The sequence below is a fragment of the Pezoporus wallicus genome, unplaced genomic scaffold (assembly GCF_028554395.1).
Source record: "Pezoporus wallicus isolate ANWC-B61680 ecotype Strahan unplaced genomic scaffold, APGP_CSIRO_Pwel_v1 contig_3568, whole genome shotgun sequence".
Classification (NCBI taxonomy): Eukaryota; Metazoa; Chordata; class Aves; order Psittaciformes; family Psittacidae; genus Pezoporus; species Pezoporus wallicus.
Genome location: NW_026637826.1, coordinates 1867804 through 1892015, shown reverse-complemented (window position 1 = coordinate 1892015; position 24212 = coordinate 1867804). Strand labels below are relative to the sequence as shown.

The window sequence follows — 24212 nt, the reverse complement described above, 5'->3', positions numbered from 1 at the left end:
CTGGAAGGCAGGTTTTAATAGCACCCGTTTCTGCTTGACAAGGTACTGTGCTTTGGGAGACAGCAATACTGCCACTGAACCAACAAAAGCCCCAAATCCACCAAGTACTTAAGGCACTGATTAATGTAAGATTATTATTTGGTATTAATTTAAGATGACTTGGTATTGATTAATACAATGGAATTAATTTTTCAACCTGAAAGAAAGGAAGATTGAAAGAGCACATCAAGTAAATGAAAGTAAGGTCTATTAAAAGGCCGTGTTTCCACAATTACAGGACTGCCAAGCATTGATGCTGTTTTATGACTATTCCACAGACTCTTACATATCTCAATTTCACAATCAATCATTTATCTTTGATCTATTTTATCAAAACTGAAGTATTTGGTCCACCACCTCCTCATCTAGGAAACTGGCATAAACCTACTTCAGTTTGCATATATTTGAACTCTCTTAACCCTTTCTTTTCCTCAGTTATTACATATAAGATGTTAGAAGCTCCCAAAAGCATCCAGAGGAGGGCAACAAAGCTGGTGAAAGGGCTGGGAGGCATGTCCTCTGTGGAGCAGCTGAAGGCTTTGGGTTTGTCTAGTTTGGAGAAAGGGAGGCAGCTTCCTGAGGAGGGGAAGTGGAGTGGAATCTCTTCTCCTTGGTATTCAGTGATAGGACACATGGGAATGGTTCAAAGCTGTGCCAAAGGAGTTTAGACTGGGCATTAGGAAACATTTCTTTACTAAGAGGGTGGTCAAACACTGGAACAGGCTTCCCAGAGAGGTGGTCAGTGCCCCATCCCAGTCAGTGTTTTAAGAGGCATTTGGACAATGCACTTAACAACATGCTTTAACTTTCTGAACAGGTCAGGCAGTTGGACTAGATGATCATTGTAGGCACCTTCCAAATAAACTATTCTATTCTGATCTACTTGGAAAGGCAATTTAAGCCGAAAACATGTAAAAGGTTCTTCTCCCAGGAGTCCAGAGTGTCATTCACACAAGAGAAGAAAGGTGTTTCTGCAAGAGAACTTTACCGAAGGGAAGCAGCTCTGGGGAGCTGCCTCAGCACCACACTGTTTGAGGTAGTCTGCCCAATCGAAGTCCTGCCCAGGATAACCTAGGTGAAGAAAAGGCAAAGGCATTAGTTTAGCAGCATGAGACTCATCGCAAACTGGCTCAAGGTACAGGTCACTGAAATCTGGTGGGGTCACTCGACCTGGTGAGCTGACTAAGGCTTCACTGAGCCACTTGAGGTCAGTCCCATGAGGGTTCTCATGTATTTGAGACATACTCTTTATTTTCATTGCAGAGGGGATTGGGGGCACTGCCCCACCTTGACTCCCATTTTTGACTTGAAATAATGCCAAACTAAAAGTGGCTTCACAGAGAGCAACCAGTGGTGTGAACAGAGTACATCTGTTAAGCAGACATGGGTAGGAAGTGAAACAAGAGGAAGCGTTCACACTGTTTTCACAGGACACAGATGACGTTGAGGAAAGGTTTCTGCAAGATTCCTTCATTGATGTTGTGTCAGCTCTGAAACTTCGTATTTTTTTAAAGAATAGAGCACTCAAAATGTGCACAGTACCAACATTCTACTCTCTCAAAAGCATGTTAAATACTAAGTCATTAAAGAGAGCAGTCAGACATCCTAAGAGGCTCATTAAGTTTCCTAGCAGCTGTAAATCTGCATACAGGTTTGAAGGGAAGAGTGAACATGGAGTCCATCAGGATACTGAGCCTCTTTCCAAGAAAAAGACAAATTAAATTCTTCTTGGAGGAAATACTTCGCTTCCCTGTGAGCTAATAAAAAGCAAACAGCTGAATGGAACTGGGTGCAGAAGTGTGCTGCCATCAGAGTCTGAGGCAGGCAGTATATGAGCAAGGAGACAAGTGGAGCAGTTATTTCAGTGGAACTTGGAAGCACTCCCCTACAAGGAACGCCTGGGACAAGGGTTTAAGAGATCAAGCAAAATTTTAAACCTAGTCTGAGAATACAGTATTAATATGACAATATAAACCCATGAATTTCAAGTACCCCTTAGGGAGGGGTTAAGCGCAGAAGGACCCATTTGTTTTTCTCAGTTCTATCAGTGCCAGTAGAGCTCTTGAGACCTCATACAATTCAGAATGCCCACCATTTCCAGGGGGACTACGAAACAAGAAGCTTAAAAATCTTTGTCAGTCCCAGTCACATGCCTAGAAAGTGAGGTTTCATCTTTCACATGCAAAATTCCAGGTAGTGCTGAGTCAAGCAAAGCCACAGTTTGTACCTCACCCAAGGAAAGGCAAGAGACAAACATCCTACTATGGTCTTTGCTCCTCTAATGTCACGAGTGGCTAAACCAAAACATTCTGAATTCTGTGGTGGTAAGAGGACTGAGTCCCTGTTTTACAATAGCATTGACATTTCCATGTTGAGAAAATGAATAAATATTTCAGTAGCTGAAGATCACTCCCCTATTCCCTTATGTCCTGAAGCAAGGTTTCAGCAATCTGCTACAGTGCCTGATAGGTCCTTGGGGGAAAAAAAAAACAAACCTTAAGTGATGAGATACTCTAAAAACGTTACAAAATGTTGGATAACAATGTTCCATTTTGACCAAAAGCAAAAATCCAATGCAAAGACTATAGGATTCTGGTATGATGTTAATTAATGCTGAAATCAACAGTGCCTTCAGCCCTGGCACACGAACTCAATTCAAGGTTCAGGTTTTTATGCACAACCAGCATCCCCAGCCACTGTCATCTTCTCAAACACAGGCATGTAACCAGGAAGCTTCAGTTTCACTAACTGAAAGCTCTGGTTTCTCATGACTTGATCTTCCTTATCCTTTCGTGTTTAATTCTTTTGCAAATGCATTGTCCTAAACAAACATACCTGGTGGTGGAGTGAGATGCAAACCATTCTTCAGGCTCCACTGCACAGGGAAAATACCAGCACTGTTGACATGGCAAATGTAAGTCTGGCTGGTTGTGCGGTCTGGTCTCAAGTCATCAATTTCTATCAGGAAGTATTTTTCATTGTATACCTGCAGTTAGCCAAAAGAGAATCATGTGGTCTCATAAGCAGCAGCTTCTGATCAATGGCTCCCTCTCCCCCTTTTTGATAACTTTATTAAACAGCAACACCAAGTGATGGAAACCCTTTACCTTGAATAATGTGAGGGTTTATACAAAATAATTAAAACAGAATCTATGGGACTCATAAACCAGCAGACTCCTCTGCATTACCTGGAAACTTAACAAAAATAAATAGTAAGAGGTAATGCATTAGCATGTCAAAAATAAGGTGATCAAGTGCTATATGAAATTTTCTCATGAAAAACTGCAGTGAAATTAAGAGTTTGTGGTCTTACCACCGTTCTGTAATATCAAACGAAAAACTGCTTATTTCAGCAAGGCTGAACTATGTCCCAGGATGCACTGTCACAAGTAAAGCACCATGCTCCTGAAGCACCCAGGAGCACGACAGGAAAATATCAAGACAGGTGAATAATCTTGCTCATCTTGGAACTGGCTGTGCCTTTTAGTAATAAACAACCAACTTACTGGAACAAACTCTGTGTTAGAGTTTAAAAGACAGAGACCACAGAAATGTAAGGTATTACATTGAGAGCCTATCTGTCCTAAAGAAAAAGAAACAGTGCCTGGAAAATGAAAGATTTTAAAGTATGTCCTGGTTTTATGTTGTACAGCAAGATTTTAGTTTACTGCATCAAAGCAGGACTCTTTAGAACCTTCCACCTGCTTACTCACACAAGAAGACAGGTTGCTCAAAACCTGATTATGCTGGGGAGCTTTAATTTCAACTTTCAAACTCATGTGTGGGCCACCTACGTGTCAGAACGTGCACATGGTAATGATACGTAATGATAACTTTGGCAAAAACAAAACCCCCAAACCTATCTTCAACTGGATAGGTTGAAGATTATGAGAGAATATATTGGATTTTTAAAATCTGGTTTTGACAATTTAAGCCATTTGATCTTTTGAGATTGTATCCTTATGGAACTTTCCCCTCCATTCAAATCCAATGCCTTCACCATCAGCAGTTAAGATTCTTTTTCACAACAACCTGTCCCCTAAGTGAGACCTACAAAATATTGTGTTTGAAAACTGGCTCAGGACTTTAAGGTAATCAGTTAGTGAGAATTTCCTGAGCATTGAAAGCCAGAAAGGTTTGATTTGTGCTCCTCCAACTGCTAAATTCATCTGTTCAGAATTGAATCTCAGCAGGACAAATTAAAGAATCCTGGTACCTTGAGAACTGTAGCAGGAGAGATTACAAAAGGAGCCATTGGGTCCACAGCTTCTAACTTCATGCCTTCAGAGAATGAATGCACTCCAATCACAGGTTTATCCTGAAAGATGACGTATCAGTGCGATTACCTGCCTTTCTCCATTAAAAAGGACAAATGTTTTGTAATTTAATTGAAGAGGGCAACCTGAGTTTTTATTCGTTCACTCTAAGGAATCAACATCTCAGGGAATTAGCAACCCCTCTATAACAAAGAGGCCAACTACCCCCCCCCGAGACTAAGAGAGTTCTGTAAGTTAAAGGAAATTGAGTCCCCAAGATTTCCTCCTCTGCCACTCTCCACCCACAAGCAAGGTTTCACAATACAGGGTGGTTTGGTAAGTCAGTGATTTTTTTTTCCACCCCTGACCTCTAGCACTCATCATGAGCTAAAGGAGAACTAGAAAAGTCTTCATTTTCAGCCTAACAAAACCTGCAAAATAACTCCTGCTCCACAATTATGCATATCCTGTTCATACATAGAGCAACACATTCAACCCAACACATTCAAGAGCAACAGCAGCTCCTCTTCTATTCTGCTTAGGGGTCCAAACAAAGCTGAGAAAAATTAAATAAGAACTTGAAGGACTAAATTTACATTCCTACTTCTCAAAACATGTCAGTACTTGTATATATATATTTTTAATCCATGTATGTTTAAATTCAGACTCAGTAGCATTTGCTAACATTCAGGATGTAACAGGACTCTTAAACACCACGTGTTAAGATGCTACACGTTAAACTTTTAAATGTACTCACACATCTAGAGAGACTGCAGTAACCCTGCCCTCCTCTAGGACACTAATCTGCAAGACCAGCTGGTGAACAACCAGAGGTGCCATTCTAAAGGATCAGAGCCAGGGATTTTGCCCAGCCCACGACTAATGGTTCACATACTTGTGAAGGGTGCATTGTCTAACTTAACAAGAATTGTATAATAATTGCATATTTTTTTTTATTATTCTTATTTTTTTAAGCTAGAGGAGAAAAAAAATTAAAAACCCCAAAGCCAACAAACCAAAACAGTGAAAGAACTCTGAGTAACAGGGACTGACTTCCCCAAATCATTTATTTGACATACAGCATTCACAGCATCCACAACATGAAACTACATATACTGTGCCTCTACCTTAAAGAGATCTGTAGGAACTGATGACTCCTCTTCCTCCTCTTTCACCTTCTTCAGGATCTCTTGCCAATCTGCTTCACTCTTCAAAGACCTAATGGCTTGAGTAAAAAGAAAGGAAAACAATGAATGAAATCATCTTTCCTCTTTCCCTTTAAAACACATAGCGATAAAGCTAATGGTTTGATTTGTGCTCCTCCAACTGCTATACTCATCTTTTCAGAATCTGTGCAAATACCTTCCTTCTTGAAAACGTAAGTGTTCTTTGACATTTGGATGTGTTACAAAAGGGACTGAAGTCAAGCAACACTGTATCACCCGTATGCTGCCTGGTTTAGCTCTTCTGAGAAGAATGAGATCACATCAACACCGAGAAAAACTTCTGGAGAAATGGATGACCAGCAAACAAATCCCACCTGGACAACGCTAACTTGCTTTATGCTTAAACAAGCAGAGTGCAAGACATGCTCCCCGAGTCTGTCCCAGCTGCATAAGATATGTTTCTAACATCTGTAGTTGCAGACCATACACCACTCTGATACAAGAGGAACTACATGGACCAGTGCCTTCATGCACAAAGGATCCCTGTGAGTGTATCAAAGCTTTTACACAGACATAAAAACTAAACAAGTCCAGTAGCTAACCAGCATTTTTAAAAGACATCATTCACTTAAGTAGCGCTGTGGAATCAGTATTCTCTGGCCTCCAATCCCCATACAAAAGATATATGTTTTGAAGTACCTAAAGGTGGCTGCAGGCTATATCCATGTTGAGCTGCCCACCCCACTTGATGAAGGAAAGGGTCCAAGTAGAACAGCCACTGGTCAAATTTGTCAGACTCCTCCAGCCCTTCGTATCGCAGTTTAAGTCTCCCACCAACATTTTCTACCACGTTGACTATCCAGGCTTCCAGGGAATCCCGGACATTTTGCAGTTCTAGTCGGGAGCCTGGTGCAATGAGATCCAATGGGTTTTTCCCTCTGTGAAGCTACAGAAAGAACACGTTATTACGTACCACAGAACAAAACAAATCCCGTACTTCCACTTCTTTATACACGTTCTTTTTGCATAAATAAATTATGAATACAGAAGTGAAGAAATCCAGGTCCCTTATTAACACAAGCCTACAGAAATGACAATGTTTAGAGTCACTGGTGCTTGCATCAGAGCTTCTGCACTACCTGTAGATACAGCCACACATTTCACTTAAGTCTTCCTCATCATTTCCAGAAGCGTTATTATTTATATATTCAAGGTTTGAAGGAAACATGAATAATCTCTAAAACCGAGTCATCGGGCATACAAAGATGACTAGACAGAAAACATACAAAGATAAAATCAGTTGTAAAGAACACATGAAAGATCTGTACTTTACGAACAGACACTGATATGAGGTGCAAGTATTGTTTTAAATGCAGAGGAGGGGATAAAAAGTTGGTTCTTTACTAACAAAGATGCACGATTAAAGTGAAACAAAAACCTGCCATTAGTTTAAAAAAAAAAAGAGAAACTGAAAGAAAACAACTGAAAACAGGGACAACATGAAAGCTGGATAAATAAAGGATTATTTCCTTAGAGCTGTATGAAGGAGGAACAGAACAGGAGGAGAACAGAAGCCTAAGAGAGTTTGAAAAAGCTCCTTCTTTTGATAGGATTAATGTACAGCCCAAACCTGCACTGACAGATATGTTTCAGGACACACCGTCAAGATTAAATAGTATGAAGAAGAAACACTAGAGTGGACCTTTAAGGTCAGCAGCATACTATAATGCTCCCTAAACTTGAATTGAACTGACAATCTGAATAGGGGTTCCCTTAATTACAAAGGGGAAAAATCAAGACAAAACCCATGATGCAGCACATTGCATCACTTACCCCCTCCAGCAGGTTAGCAGGAGCACTGCATGCTCCTCTCAGCACCCGCTGAAGGAATTCGTCCTGGTCAGGTATCTTATCCTTGATACCTAAGTGAAAAGCGAGGAAAAAAAGACAGTGATTCCTCCTGCCACTTAAAGATTATGCAGACAAGGCTTCACCATACTCCTGAACTGCCTCATTCACAAGAATCTGCAATGTGCTTACTAGTAACACGTTAAAAGAAGAAACAAAACAACAACAAAATCTTCATAGGAAATGACAAAGCAGTAGAATTTGGTGGGCGATGATTAAGACAACCACAAGCCTCTGTAAAAGTTAAGTCCAGTTCTGAAATTAAGCCAACTCCTCTCTCGAGAAAGAGCAATCTCCTAATGTAAAGTCATGAGATTTCAGAAAAACATGGCAGACAAGCTCAGCCTGTCCCCACAGCAACCCCACCTGTGCAGAACAGTGATTATGAAGACTACCTGCCAGGCTCACAAAACACAAACGGATGCTTTTGTGTGTACTCCCCACTTCTGCACCCAGAGACAATACCTTCAGGCACTTTGAGAACCTTCTTGTTCTGCTCACACCAGCCGATGGGGTGTAAATCGGCTGTCATGATATCACACCAGAAGTCAGCCTTGCGGTCTTCCCCGTAACCATCGTACCGCAACAGGAGCAGCTGCCCGCAGGTAGTAATGATGGTGGCTACCCAGTAGGTGTTTTGGTCAGACTTGACAGCAACTTCTAGCTTCATACCAGGGGCAAAACCATTCTGCAAACTTGTATCCACCTGAAGAGGAAGAACATGATCACATTTAAGCACCTCCCAGAAAGTTTGTAGAACAACAGGAGGAACAACTTGGATGGGTTTATTAGCAAGAAACCTCAAGCCAAATGCCACAGAATAGTCAGGGTTGGAAAGGACCTTAAGATCATCCAGTTCCAACCCCCCTGCCATGGGCAGGGACACCTCACACTAAACCATCTCACCCAAGGTTCTGTCCAACCTGGCCTTGAACATCACCAGGGATGGAGCATTCCCAGCTTCCCTGGGCAACCCACTCTAGTGCCTCATCACACCTACAGTAAAGAACTTCCTCCCTATATCCAATCTAAACCTCCCCTGTTTAAGTTTTAACCCATTACCTCTTGTCCTATCACTACTATCACTAGTCCATCCCCAGCATCCCTATAGCCCCCCTTCAGATACTGGAAGGCTATTAAGAGGTCTCCATGCATCCAGCCTCTTCAGAGAAACAACTTCATCACTGTATGGGACTCGCATTGGAATGCACACAGAATTATCATTAATGAAATCTCCTTTGCATTTCAGAGTATCTTTTCAACCTTCAGTCAATACCTTGCAATTCATCTCCCTGCCCTGGACAATACCTCACCCACCACTGAAAGGCTCCTCAACTCACAGCTGGGCAAACCTAAAGGTCAAACTCCGCAGCACAACTTTGACTTTTTGTGTTAAACTACATCTGTCACTTTGAACAATGAGCCTGTTTAATGTACATTCGTGAGCTTTAGATAATGGTATCACAGTCTTCTGCCATGCTCATTTAAGAAGCCACAAAGATGCACAAATTGCAGAATATTTAATGGCTCTATCCAAGAACCTAAATGATTCTTTATGTAGCATTGGTACATTAACTGCATGGAACATAAACAGTATGTGTTCTTCAGTGAACTTCATGCTTTGACAACAACAAAGCACCAAACACTCCATGTGCTCTGTGTGTATGTACGTCTGTGTTGTGTGCAGGTGAGGAAACTGACTGCATAGTATTCAGACTCTGAAATACAAACTTCAAAGGAGAAGGCAAAACATTAAGTTCCTCATATCCATAACTTCTCCTAGTTTAAGTACTCCTGAAAGCAGAAGGACCCTGTTCTGCTCTCACCATAGTATGTTTCTTATCTATGCTTAATTCTATGGCCTCAGTCTTAATTAAAAATCTAACGTGTCAATCCCCTGTTCTCAGCTGAATGTAACTGGTGCTTTTCTTTCTTAAGTGGTCCCAAGTTAAATTTCCTCTTTGAATCAACTGCAAGAAAGTCTTTCAGCACCATGCAGATGCAGGAGATATTTTCTGGGTTATTTATTACCAGTTCTGCACTGACAGTTCAGTAACTGCCATGGCTATTATAGTCTCATCAGCCAGCACATACTGGTTTGCTAAAAATAAAACTAGAACCACATCAGAAAGAAAAGCATAAGCATCTGTTAACTGTTCACATCCTTTAGGGTAACACTCTTCGCTTCGTAAAACCGCTTCTTAAAAACAAAATCAGAGGATCCAGTACCTGCAGGTGTTTTGAAGTGGCATTACAGAGATCATCTCTTCAAAAAGGTAAGTTGTCTTGCTGAGGAGATATTCCTAAAGACTTCTGATTCCTGAGAGAAAAGCCATGAGCTTGGCACAAAGCCCGTGGAACTGGGCAATCTGTGCAGCTCTATACCTGAACTGTCAGCACAGCCTCCTGACTGAGAGAGCTGCATTCAGCCAAATCAACAGCCACAAACAGAGCTTTCCCTGAAGTCAGGTGCATTTTCCTAACGCTGTCATTTGTGTTCCTCGGTGGGTAAAGCAGAGACCAAGAAGTTAGCACCCTCTTCTGGCAGCTGGGCAAGACGACACCACTGCGCGGCTTAAAGCCCAAAACCTTGTTTCTTGAGGCTGGCTCAGGGAGCAGACTGGCTGGCAGGGGATGCTGAGTATTTTCTTCGGAGCAGTGTGTCAGAGAGCAGCAGGTTCCTGCTGCACACAGGGCAAACCGAGATGGAGCAGTCAGGGACCACCCTACCCAGGCAGCTCCAAGCCCAGCACCTTCTTCCCATCGAGTAAGAGCCCCCCACTGACCACGTACAGGTCAGACCTGGCATCTGACCCAGCTCAGGAGGGGAGAATGAGAAAGAATGGGCAAGAAGTGTTAAAAGCATGCAAGTCACAGCAAATATGTGTGTTCAGATGATGCTGAACACTAACTTATTTTTAATACATGTTTACACACATATATATGCAGGAGAAAGGAACTAAAAATGAGCATTCACCAGCTCCAGTGTATTTAGACTTGGGGGAGGGGATGAGAATGCTGGCTCCAGCACAGCTCCAGGGTTTTGGTAAGCTCTCTTTTCTGCTCAGCTGTAAGCAAACCACTCATTTTGATCTAAATGTGGCTTAACCTTTAAAATGCAGACAAACTGAACACTAGGACATGCTTAATTTGAGCAAGGATCTTACATTTTCCAATGCCTCTTGCTTATACTAAGAGCAAACCTGTCAGAATGAATATAAGCACACAAATATGAAAGTCCTCTCCCCCAGCAGCAAGTCTGATTCTTTGCTAACAAAGGCTGTGTAATCACAGATTGCATTTTTTTTTTAACCTGATTTTGTCCTCTCCTACAGTGTGGCTCAGTTATTTCTCACCCACCACTCCTAAGGGGAGGCTGGTCACAGTCTCGCTCCTCCAGTATTAAGAAACTCAAACAAAAGCCTTAAGCTTCTGTCTAAAATTTATTTACACATGTTCATTTATTCTTGTGCCAGTATTATTCTCCAGCTTAGTTTTTACACTCTTTTTCTGAGAGTGCAAAAGTAGTTCCCTCATAGCTCTTCTGACCGTAGCCAGCACAACACCGATTCCAGCTGGAGGGACCAGAAGTCACTAGCAACATCAGCATCTGTATGCTCTTCACTGAAAATCCCTCACCTGGTGTATCCTGGAACCACACATTCTTTCAGGGCTTTGTCACATAGTCAGACTGTCACTATCCACTGGGAGGCAGTGAGGTTTCTCCTTCTCTACCTTTTCCAACCCATTACCTTGTAACAGACAGCAGAAATCCCGAGCTTGAGAACTTGCACTGCTGCATGTCTATTCACAGCAAGATTCAGGTGATATGAGGCTGCTCTAAATATGCTCCTCTCTCTGCTTGTCAATTCAGTGTCAGCATTAACTTCCCAAAATTTTATGCCAAGCTCATTACAAAGGACATGAAAATTGGCTTCCAGACAACTTCTAAGCGAAATCTGCTAGCAAATGCCTGACTGTTCCCCTTCTGAACATGTAGGCATCTATCTTTCTGCTCATCCCTGAAGCCCTGGGTGGTGCTCCTGGCACCCCGACTGCCTAGGCCAGCTCCCCATGGCCAGCCAAGCTCCCGAAAGTACAGTTCCCCCAGCACACTGCCCATGAGAGGACATCCAACACACCACTAAAGGACCGGGCAACACGGGTAGGCTTTGCCCACACCCGCTCACGGAAGCCTTTTCCACTTGCACCAGCACAACTGCACTGTGCTCTGCATATGTAGGGAATAACAACATAAAAAACACGGATTTTTTTTTAACTAACTATATTTTTACTGACCATGGCCACAGCAATCAGACCTCTTGTCTTACACAGTTGAGATGGCAAAGAATGCAGGCCAGGGGGGGCAAAATTCAAGTGTGTCTCCTGCTGATGAGAACATACAGCTGGCAATGTAAATTCAGTTGGCCAACACTGTAAAGCTGGCATTACAATTTGCTTGTATAATGTCTGAGCTATGCTATTTTCTTTTAACAGAGATCAAGTAAGGTAAACCACAGCAGAAGAACAGACAGGCTACTCCCTGCACTACTGCAAAATGCCATACTGCTTCCTCCATGTGGGCTGCATGGACACAACCACCTGAGTAAGCTTGCTCTTGCTGGAGACTCAGTACACTAAGGAAAAGCAAAGCAAGAACAGGTCTCTCCCTTTCAGAAATGAGATACCTCAATGTTTGTTTTGAAGAAAAAGTTTACAGTTACATGCCGGTGTGTGGAAGAGCCTCTGCAAAGCTACATTTACTGTGCAACTTCACTAGTAACACAACTGCCATAGTTTGACAGATTTTGTGATGTGTTACACTTCTGCATCATGATCCTCCATGAACAGACATCAAGTATTTTTCCTTCTGATTTAAGTCTCCTGTACTGTAAGTGGTGATAATGGACCCAAAAGCCTGGAGTGCTTTCCAAGCAATGGGCGACACACCAGTCACTACCTTCACTGCCATAGTAAAAGACCCACAGCCAGTTGAAAGACTATTAAACAATAACTGTAATGAAGAGTTGAATAAGCATACAGGCTGGCAGTCTGAAAGGTGTTTCAGTTGTTGGAAGAGATCCAAGAGGTTTGGAAAGCAGCTCTCTACAGTTCACCTTCACTGATGACCCAGTACAAGAAGGCAGACTTCACATTCTGATCTCACCCCATGGGACAGTGCACTCCAGGATTTTACCAACAAACATCTGATTAAAGATATCCAAGGGTAAAGACAAGGGCTGATCATGAATTCATCCCATCCATTAAGCCTGTGATTGACAATTATCCTAATCAGCTTTCCAACTACTACAGTCAAGTGTTTGGCAGAGCTATTATTTTCTCCTTGGCCTCCTTATGAGCCACCACTAAAACCTTCTTCGAGAGCACATGTGAATTCTGCTGCTCAAAAACTATGCCACCAGCTTTCTAAAGCTAGCTCCTCCATCGCAGTCATCCAGCAGCAACCACCAAAAGAAGGCAGAGACTGGCCAGTTTACGCCTCATGACAAAAATCAAGCTTATCTTCTGGCGCAGAAAAGACCAGGAGCCCCTTAACTTTCAGCACTTGTGGATGGGATTACCCTGTGCTACATACAGAGAAAAAAATGAGAAACAACTGTAACAGGTGAAATTCCTCATTTCTCTTTATTCTATTGGAACGCATTCAAAGAAACCCTAAATATGCAGTGTACTAAAAAACCCCACCGACACAAGAGATGGTAAGTAAACAAATACTCCCTTTACTTACATGTTTAAAAGATCCATGGGGGGCTGCAATTGCTCCTGTGTCTTCTAGATACTCATCCCAATTGAATTCCATTTCTTCCACACTGGAACCAGCATCTGGAAGAGAAGCCACAGCCCTCCTTATTTAGCAACCTGCTGGCTTAAGTTTTAGGCTACTAGGAGCTACCGCAAAATCTCCTTCACTTCCAAATGACTGAGCACACAAGTGTGCAGTGAACTTCAGTTACACATTCCAACACACAGACAACTCTTCAGCCTTTCTTTGCATGCAAAGGGCACTTTAAGTTGGACCCGATTCGAAAAATAGTGAGTGCCTGAGGATTTTTGGCTAAGCACAGATCCCTTTAAATCTGTGAGAGGAGAACACAGAGAGCAGAGCTCTGTGTATGAACAATACAAGACACTCAAAACTCCGGGGCACACTGGACTGTCAGTGTATTAAATTAGAAACCACTCAGGAAACAGCAATACCAGTAATAAGAAGATTGAACAAAAAAAGACTAAAAATAGATTTGAAATATGACCCTCCTTTTTTAAGTTAGATAGTATTTACTTAGACGTTATAAAACACCAAAAGCATCGAGAATGATTCAGGATAGTTCTGAAGAAAACAGCTCAAGACACAACTGAAGCCAAGAACACTTAAGCAACTCACAAGGTGTAACAGCTTCTTCAGACCAAGGGAAATCTCATTTCTGGATGCATTTAAAGCAAAAATGTGCTAAAACCACTCAAGTCACAGTTCAAACCTCACTCAGGCTGTTAGGGAAGCAAGCAGCTGTAGTGAGCCGCACTACAAATTACTCACTTTTCCTATTATTATTACTATCAAGCCAGTCCCCCAGCATAGGTCTTCCCTACTGTTCTTGGCTCACTTCCCTGCTCCCTTCCCACTCCTGTTTACTCTGACCTGTAATCCACTCTGCTGAAAAGACACCCCAACCAGCACAGCTGGATTTCAGGTCCCCTATTTAGTTCAGCACACAGCACACTGTATTCTTCCTGCAGGCACAGTGTGGGTTCCAACTCATGTGAGTCGCATTTTTAACCTCAACACACAGGTCCACGTTCAGCAGCAAAATGAGATGGCAGTGACATGACACTTTTTAAGTAAACCTTCTCTTTGACCGTTTTAGACCAATTCTACCATCTGCACGATAGCTGTCTTCATGGAAGCACACGAGAGATTTCCATCTCTCAGTACCAGGAAACTTGATACCTCGTTTATATCTGAAAACAGAAATCTCTGTGTATCACAAGCATGGGGAGAGCTCAGCAAAGGTTAAAGGATACCAACACTTCCAACACACTCAGCCTTTCTTAGGACAGGTTGTAACTGTTCTTTCAAGGAGTTGTAGTTTGAACAGGAAACATCATATGTCCAAAGAAAGAGAATGAAGTACTATTACGTGCCCTTATCAAACCCATGGACATGCTGACAACCTGCTAAGTATGCTCCACACAGCCCCTACTCCTCGAATAGAGAGGGGCAAATATTTGCCCAAAAGTCTGAGCTACATTACATCATCTGAAAAACCTACAAGTCTTGAGTGTAAAGTAGGCTCTTTTTATCTCCAAGCTGATCGTTAAGCTCATCTCTGACTTTCCATGGTAATGCTATGAATTATCATTTCCCCAAAATTTAGAAATGTATGTTCAGTTAGCTTTTGTTTGCTGATGACAGTATCTGTTTTAAAGGAAGCTCTTCTCTCTCCCAAACCCAATCTCATTTTGCTGTTTTTAACAACCACAGTTGGTTAGACTGGCCTTTCATCAGGCTCAGAGCTCACAAAATTCAGACCTCGAATAACACCATCGCTTTTAGGGGATAATTTTTACCCTACTGAAGGAATAACCTGGAAAAGGACAGAAATACACAATTTAAAAAACCCTAAAAACCTGTGAGAGAGTAGAGCTGTTAAAGCACAGACCATAGCTGTCTGCAAATCAGGGTGGAGCTCATCAAAGCTTTGGCTGCAAGTCATTCTACAAAAAATAACATTGCAAATGTTGTTAGAACAGATTAAGTTTTCTTAACTCATTAAACCCGCATTTTACTTTAATATCACCACAAAATGCTTAAGTTTACTGCTCCAGAACCAAAGTGGGATGAAGCATCAGCTGGAACACATCATCTATGGTCAGTCAAAACCAAGAGTGACCTTTGTCTGGCTTTTCTCCCCTAGAGAAAGGCAGCTCACTCTGTCCCACCAAACAGCACCCAGCTGCTCAACAGCAGCAACAACCCCACTTCTGTCCAACTCCAGAAAGCACTTTGTATGTGAAAAACACTGCTTGCAATGTCCAATGCGCTCCTGCTTGAAAAGAAACACAGAGCAACGGGACTGCTCTGGGCTTTTTAACAGGTTTGGAAGCCAAGTGGTGCGCACAGGGAATACAACAAGGACCTTGAGACTTTCCAGAGGTGCTCTTTACCAAGCCGCAGGCAGCACCAAGTCTTCAATAAGGTGTTACCATCCCATAACTGTAAAGGGCAGTTAAGCTCCTTAAATGAAGGCACAGGTCACTTAACACACTGAAAGGGTCAATTAGTGCTGCCACTTAATTGCCACAAGGAACTCCAGAGAAAGCCAGTTTGCATGCTGCTCTAGCTGCCCTTCGCTTCTATGTTTAAAACCAGTTCCCATCTGGAACAGAGCTACCAAAGGTCCTTTGTCACTCCACTCATCCATGGTCTCTGCCGCTTCCTTCCAGGTCTGCACTGCAGTGAGAAGGGCTCAGATTGCTTTGTGCTGTACAGTGCCCAAATCTCACCAGTACACCCAGAGCTCCCTTGTGACTCATTTGTCTTAGGCAAAACTACTATTATTTTTAATCTTCCTGCTTTATTTTAGGGATTTTCATTGAGTGAGAGGGGTTTTTTCAAAAACTTTTGTAAAGAGCACCCAGACCTTCTGCTGTTGCCTTCATCTGTAAGAGCTCATCCCAGCTCACGCTTACACTTTACTAAGGTTTTACAATCAAACCAGACCCAGGTGATAATCCTCGCAGTTCCACCACTGAGCACGCTGAGCTGGGGAGTTCAGGTGGATTCCATCCTTTAGGAGGCCGACACAACTGAGGGCTGTGCTTCACTGTATCACACAACAAATCTGTGCTGCGTCTCTTACACAGCCCTGCCACAGCAGCACTGGTTTAGTGCACTTACCAAATCACTGTGGAACACGAAAAACCTACTGAGTAAAGCTTCAAGCAAAAATGCTGTATCAGGCTTCAGGATGAGCGCAGTAAATCAGTGTTTTAACTGTGGCATGCAGTAGGACTGCATAACCCACGAGAAGACTCAGAAATCAAGAGTCTGCTTTTTGACATCTGAATGCAGAAACACCCTCAGATTGTAGTGAAGGAGGTGCACGTTAGCTAGAAATCTTTGGGAGTCAGAATGCAGTTGCTCTTCTGGTTTTATTGGCAGGACAGCTGCACCAGGGCAGGCCCTGTTTAAACCAAGCCTTTGCTGTAGTCTGTTGGTATTTTTCTCCAAGCTCCCATTGCACAGCCCCATCCCTGCAGGTTAGCGGATCCAGGATATGCAGAGGACTGGTTTTAATGAAGCTGCATTCCTGAGGGGCCATATGTCTGTACTAAATGTCCTGATCAGTCTCACTTCAAACTACTCAATAAAACCTCAGATATTTACACGAGATTCTCATTACTGTGAGAAAACTTGCAAATTAATATCACAGATGACAACAAGCAAAACCACATTTAATTCATTTAATCCTAAACCACAAGTCATTAATCTAATGCTGCACAGGTGTACCTATATGTATGTACTCTCTTGCTCCCCACATACTTAATTGCTACAAGTCCTAAGTGAATCCAGCTTTCTACTAGAGAGAGACATATTTTTCCATATTAGACAGGGTGACTGAGCCCCACATTAGCTCAGTCATCACACATTAGCCAAAGCACAACTTTGGCAAAGGTGGGCAAAGAAACCAGATGCAATTCCCATGTCTGTGGCCTCACCATACAATTAGTTTTTCTCAGTAAAACTTTCAAATCAAGCTAACATGCTAAGATCCACTGTGGAGGAGAGAAAATTGCCTGTAAGAATATCAGAAGTTTCCCAAGTAGGTAAATTGTTTCCCGTTTATCACTATTTCTACTAGCATTATTGTGAACACTAACTCTTCCTTTCTGAATTTTACCATTAATTATGTCCTGTTGTTCTCTGATACATACAGGAAGAGAAAGAATACTGAACTGTACCGTTTGACATGAGAAGGCAGTGAAGTATTAAGTACATCAGCCCTTAAAAATACCTGCAATGGGAGCAGTCTGTTCTGATCTTTGGATTCAAGTTAAATCCTCACTGCAAATAATTTTCATGCATCTTTAATGTGATTTAGTTGAACTGTCATATTGGACATTTAAGTACATCATATTGAAGTCTGCAAGGTCTTCAATTAAGGCTAACCCAAAGGTTTCTCACCCTGAAACTTAAGATATATTTCAATCTGATTTTAATAATAGTTAATCTTTTCCATCTATACCAGCTGCAAGGCCATGAATAAATAAAGACAGGTTGGAATTTCAGCAGCTGAGAAAGACTGTGACAAGAATGAAAGTTGTCTTTTTCTCTTGTAGTGCTGGAGAGCATCGCAAGAACAACCCACAGCACTGTCTGGGGTCTTGTTGGCTGAGAGCCTGTACGTAAAAACCAGAAAGGCAGAGGGGAATCTCCAAAAACTGCTAAAAACTATCAAGTGGAAAAATTACACCAGTCAAAGAATATGAAGGGAATGTTCCAGTAGTGGTTGGGACTGGTCTAACAGAAAGCACTTCAGGAAACAATATTAAGAAGGCACAATACAAAACCGGTGTGCTTGTGGGTAGCATTTGCTTTGAACTCAGTAAGTAAAGTTCTTTTCAATTATTGTTCGCTTTTCAGAGCCACCTGTCCTCAAACCAGGCACAAAAAGGATGCTCAGGAAAACAACTGTTGAGTAATTTTGAGACAGTATCAAACCCTGCCTAGCTGTTCCAAGAGCACAGAGAGGACTCTGTGGCCTCTCATACTTTTTGAGGAAGATGGAAAAATGCCAATAAAGGTTTCAGTACAGAGGGATGTGCTATCAGCCTGTGCACAGACCATTGCTAACCACATATACACCTCCCAGCTATTCTTCTCAGCTGCTCAAAACTTTTTCTTACACTACATGACAGAAGTTAGCAGTTTCCACTAGCAGAGGAAACAGTATCTGCATGTGCTTGGAGGCATTCTGCATACCTATGCATGCTGCTTTTTTCTTGCTTATTTGAGAATATAATGTTGATAACAACTTCATTGGTTAATAATTAAAATGCATATTTCAGCATCATAAAGCAGATAACAGCATCCTGCTAAAAGCACTATAGATTAAAATCACATTTAATATTTCTTCAGTAACACTGATAGCAATGAGACTTCCATAAAGTAAAGGTACAAAACCTACCAACAGCGAATTGTCCTATGAGAAGAGCTGCTTGTTGGACAGGTACCAAAGGAAAGTAGTACTCAGATGAAATCTAATCCAACTGTGTACACTGGTCAAATTAAAATTTACTTTATATTTACTGTACTGACACCATTAGTAGAGAGCTCCTCAAGGAAAAGGCACAAACCATGGCAGGCAAGTCAGAATAATGGATGGTCCCTACCCCCGTAAGAGTGCACAATCCCAGAACTTCTTCCCAGAGAGCTGTTTGCATCCCCAGCTCTCCTGTACCAATGCTTTTCCTGGCCTGGTGTTTCAAGGTGAACTAAAGCCTGAGCTAATTCATCATAATATACCCCTCTGCAGCAGGTTAGGAGTTGATATCCCAAGCCTATCAAAGTAGGCACACCAAGACACAGGAGCTAACAAGGTAAACAACTTCAGTTACCTGACTTTTTAAATCAGCAGCACAACTATGTCAAAATATTAAGAACAAGATGAACACAAGGACAGAACAAGATAATATTAAACGTTTTTACAGATAAATGCCTTAAAATAATAGTGGTAAAGCCACTGAGCTTTTCATAAACCCATCTCATAGAGGTACCACAAAGAAGAAAGACAAAACTCCTTAAAAACACAATTACTAAGGTGGCTCAGATTTTGTTGTGCTTTAAGTCAATGATACACCCTGCTTTTGAAACAGAGCAATAACAAACATAAGCCCTGTAACCAGAATCTAACTCACAGTCTTTGAAATGCGAGTTTCTCTCTGTATCTAGTACACAGCATCACACACATCCAACTATGAAACATGCACTGTGCTCATCTTTGCTTCATCTTGCCTGCCAAGCTTTTTGAGACGCATTAGTCTGGGAGCTGAGCCAGACCAATACCTGCATCATGCTGCTGTTCTCCATTCATCTCCACAGCAGCCCAGTAGTTATTTCAAGCAGCCAGAAGCAGGGGAATCCAAGGCTGTCACAGTTTGGTGGTCATGAGTTGCCTCCTGCCTTCAATTCTACTGGCAGCCAGGACATTCAAGAAGGGATCCTGAAAAGACCAGAAAGAAATAACTGATGAGAAAATGTTTATCAGGTTTTAAGTACTTTTAAGATACACTGAAAACATTACTCCAGCAGTAAGACAAAAAAACCCTTAAAGCAAACAAGGGCCTCTCACTGTGTTAATGTATGTTTAGTTATTCCACACCCCTCAACTGCAATTTCCTAAATCAGTCAATTATAAAGCTGACCTTCAACATCTCTTCAGCCCCCCACAAATCCATCCCTCTCAAAAGCTCCTTCAACCCTTCACAACGCTAAAGAAGCAGAGAACTAACCAAGTCATGGCTTAGGAACAAGCCAAAAAAGAATTCAGCTCCTTTGTCACCTGGACCAATGAAAACAGCTAAAGTCAAGAAAGACAAACTGATACCGGTAAAGAGTGAGCACAATGAAGCTTACAAAAAGTCTGCTCAGGCTTTAGCCATTTACTTTCCACAAGCCTTCAGGCAATTTGCAGCTCTGGTCTTGACCAGGTACAAGACAAGTTTACATATACATATACATTTTAAACTTACTAGATTCTTAACAGTTCAACCAAGGAGCCAGTGCGTCATCACTTTAATAGGACTTGAACACACCAGTGTCTGCTGTGACACAGTAGCTCATTTAGTATCAAAACGTTGCCTCTTATGTAAGTGGAAAACCCAATTAATACTCTGTATACCAAGACACACTCAAGGTATGTACTTTATTTAATTTCATATTTTACCAGTCTTAAAATTTTCTTTGGCTTTTATGGCAGTTCATTTTGCTGTGTATCAGCTGGTAAAACATACTCTAAAATAATCAATACAGGTATATAGTCACCTGTCACTCTGTATACTTACAAGATGTCTGTACTGACTTCACCCATGCCAATGGGTCCTGTACAACAGCAAAAGACTGCTCCTAAGTACATTACATTAAAATGATGATCCTTGTTAAAAACAAGCAAGTGATAGAACAATGGCCTACCCATAACACACAGTTCTTCCACTCCCCAAATTTCTTAAGCATCCCCTTCACTGCCAAGGACACAGCCCTTCTCTACTCTCCTAATACTCATCTCTGCCAATAGAGCCTTGAACCGCTCTGGAGACAGCGCAAGGAAATTCTGCACTCTGTTTTGACAAACCCACCCTACAAATACAGAGGTTGTACAAATGGAGGCGGCTGAACCATTCAAAATCTTCCTCTGCTACCCCCAACCAGAACCTTTTGCCATGCAGAACAGCTGAGAGTTCAGTGTAAAAAACATACCCTGAAAGTGGCTCTCACACCTTTTACTGCACACATGCATGTGCACACACAGTGTTCTACAGCTGTGCAAGCTGACAGTATTCCTGCCCCCATGTGTATTAGGGGAAGATCACCTGTGGTTTTTTAACCTACCAGGTTAAAAATCAGGTTTTAAAACACGCAGGCTGCACTTCTCACCTAAACACACTTTGAATCACTATGGCTTAAAAAAGGGAAGCCCTACACATTTGAAAAGTTTTAAGGGTTTTTTGAGTTTCATATACCTCTAATGTCTTATCTCCATAATCTATGGAGACTGCCCCATAAGCCTTAGAGAGGTTTTGTTCAATTTTTAAGGTTAAAGATTCCAATCTCTTTTAAGTGTTTTTTTTTCTCTAATGCAGCATGGACATAACTAAAAAATGCAAATTGCCTACCAGATGGCAACACAAAGATCTTAGTTCAAAATGAGTATCACAAATGAGAGATCTTCCAGTACAGTACTGCTTCTGAAGATGCAACCATGATTTATTTCACTTCTGAAGGTATAACTGAACTGGACACACAGTAACCACAAATGACTAAGACGCTGTCCAGCCCTTCTCTGAAAGAGCATCTTCCACCCCATCACAACTGCAAGCAGACCATAAGCAGCTTTATACAGGCTACAGTTACATCTGTATTGTCATTCAAATAAGCAGTTTGTGAACTCCAGCTGGTCTGAAAAATTCTAACTAATGTTATTTTCCTTTGAAATCTGTCGATTTGTTAAAAATTGAAGTATTTTGTAGAAGTTCTATCACAGGGATGCAGAAGCTTAGGTGGGAAAACAACTGCTTCTGCCAGCTTGCCTGCCCAGCTCCTCAGCAGTCCCTCAGAGCAGGCAGCTCCTGTGATCCCAGGCACCAGGACTGGGTGGTTGCCCGTGGCTGGGACTGCAAAGGGCAGCATCACTGTCCCAGCCGATAGCATCTCTAGGCTCCCATGGTCCCCATGCAAAGCAAGTTAATCAAGACATGCCTCCACCATTTAAGACATAGAGAACTTGGAAAAAAAATCCCCACCTATCCCAAAGTTCCATAATTCAATTCTGTGGAGGATTTCCATGGCTTAATTGTAAAATGCTGTGTAGCAGGCTGCAAATGTCCTGAGCACGTCTGTGGAACATCCAGGCTTGCTGGTTGGCAACAGCACACAAGTCGAACCAAACTCTGAGTTACACTTCAACTGAAAGTGAAGAGCCAGAGCTGTGCTGTAGACTGGTACAGTCCTTGGCATGAATTTTAAGGGAACTGCAGAGCAAAGCACTGAAAAGGCTGGCTGAAGCCTCTGTACACAACACCAATAGCTTCATTCACACACAAATAAAACAAACTTGAGTAGAATTAAAGAAATACCCACCAGCTGTGCTCAGTGGTGCGGGAAGTTCTCAAGTACAATCAGAACCACAGCCAACTTCAAAAGCTTTTATTACATGGGAGAATAACAATTTTTAAGAGTAGGAAGAGGTACCATTAAGAGCTCCTATTGAATGGTAGCTTAATGCTGTAAGAATCTACTGTGTAGAAGACACTAGCGTGCTTTTATCATTATAGCTCTAGGAACACAGGAGGAGTTCTGCTATACTGCTTCTGCCAGCTTCTGCTATACTGCTTCTAACCTGCTCCTCTCCAGCTCAGAAAGGCCTTGCTTGGCATATACCTGCAGGGTGACAAGTTAACTCCCAACTCAGCTCTGGCTCTGTGAGAAAGTCACTGAGAAATTAAGACCAGGTACCAATCTCCAGCAACCTTCAGTGGTTCCTTAGGTGTTTCTCCTGCACGACGGACAAAGCAATGCAGGATTCCTTCTGGAAACTCCTGAAGTCTTCCCTCCTGTAGAGAGACTGACTGCTTGAGCTTCCATTTATTCTACCCTCGATGAAGTCGTGATGCATGATGATATCAACAGCAATCAATTAACCAGCAAAACACTTTTTAATCATTAATCAAAATATTTCCTGCTTTTGGCCTATCGTAAGTCTATCAGCTGTCACACTACTAAACCAACACAAAGGCAATGCTGTGAAAACGCCGAGCAAAGCATGTAGTCCAACAAATCTGGGGCTATGCCACCCGTTTCCAACAGTGTAGCCCTGGCAGAGTATCCTCAGAATTTAATTGCAATTAAGGTATTCTCAGTTTACGGGACCCAGCTCTTAATTAACTTTTACAACTAAACGAGGTGATGCAAAACTGACTTCAAGGGTTTGAGGCTTTTTTTCAACATGGAAATAGTTAAGACCAATCCCTCCCCCACCCCCCAAGAAAACCCAACCCCCAAACCCCCAAATCAACACAAAACCCACCCAAACCCAAACCCCGAGGAGGCTGTTTGCTTAACAGATGCCAAATACTGGCAGCTCCTGTTGAAGTTGATTGATATTCTGCCCAAGTCAAGTTGGGTTCCATAAGCAGCTCTGGTGGTTTACGTACACAAAATTGAGAGCACTTGTAATTAGCACCCGCCATGGCTGATGCTTACAGTCTGGCACCCCAAAGATTATCTTCTGATAAATCTCGAGAGGAGGGGAGCACAAGTGCTGCTGGAACAGAGCTGATTTGGAAATACTTTGGACTCTTCAGTCTCACTTCTGCATTTCAAACCTCCTTTCAGCACATGAAATATTCAGATGTTAGCAACTGGAAGCAGTATTAAAAACAGTTACAGTTCATTAAAGCCAGATGGCTCACTTGAATATGAAAAGAAATCAAACATAAATTGGATGTTGAATTAAAGTAAATCAGCTGGTGTCTGTGGCTTAATATTATTTTACAACAAAGGCACATGAGACAGTGGGGACAGGAGACACCCCTGCGGACTGGGGAAGAAGCTACAGAAAGGATTAGGTTTCTGTGAACTCTTTGATGCAAACGCATCCAGTAAAATGTATTTTAAAACCCTGCGTCTACCATATAGAGCTTTCCCTGCACTGGCAGGCAGAGAGCCTATTGCAGAGGTCTGTCAGAGCAGGGAAAGGGTTTTTTGGCACCTGAAACCTACAACTCTGCTACTGAATACCGAGATAACAAGGGAAGATAAAGGTCCTTTTTGTTATTGTTGGACCATACCCTGAAGGTGGGAAGAGTGGGGGTGTATGTCCTCTTGGTCCCTATGCCCATTCATATATGCTTGTTACTTCAAGGAAATACTAATTACGTGATCCCTATGAGGGGAGATGACACATGGACTTCATCTAAAGACTTCACAACTCCAGCTTATGCGATCATAAACAATGTACTGCTCAGCACATCTCTAATTAGGTCCAGTGTTAACAGCAGAGGTTCTTGGTGGTGTTTCAGAAAGAGAAGCTATGCAGGACAAAAACAC

The 24212-nt window shown here is 42.1% G+C and overlaps 1 protein-coding gene across 1 annotated transcript in view; it reads right to left on the bottom strand.

The window, feature by feature from the left end:
• The window catches only part of SFMBT1 (Scm like with four mbt domains 1), a 73070-nt gene that overhangs the window by 13681 nt on the left and 35177 nt on the right, over nt 1–24212 (bottom strand). The window contains exons 2-10 of the mRNA XM_057407742.1: nt 19455–19611; nt 13119–13213; nt 7835–8075; nt 7295–7383; nt 6161–6407; nt 5423–5520; nt 4256–4357; nt 2875–3025; nt 1028–1110 (exon numbers count right to left, since the gene is read on the bottom strand). Of these exons, the coding sequence (XP_057263725.1) occupies nt 1028–1110; nt 2875–3025; nt 4256–4357; nt 5423–5520; nt 6161–6407; nt 7295–7383; nt 7835–8075; nt 13119–13213; nt 19455–19482 (1134 nt within the window). The 5' untranslated portion in view covers nt 19483–19611. The remainder of the gene's footprint in view (nt 1–1027; nt 1111–2874; nt 3026–4255; nt 4358–5422; nt 5521–6160; nt 6408–7294; nt 7384–7834; nt 8076–13118; nt 13214–19454; nt 19612–24212) is intronic.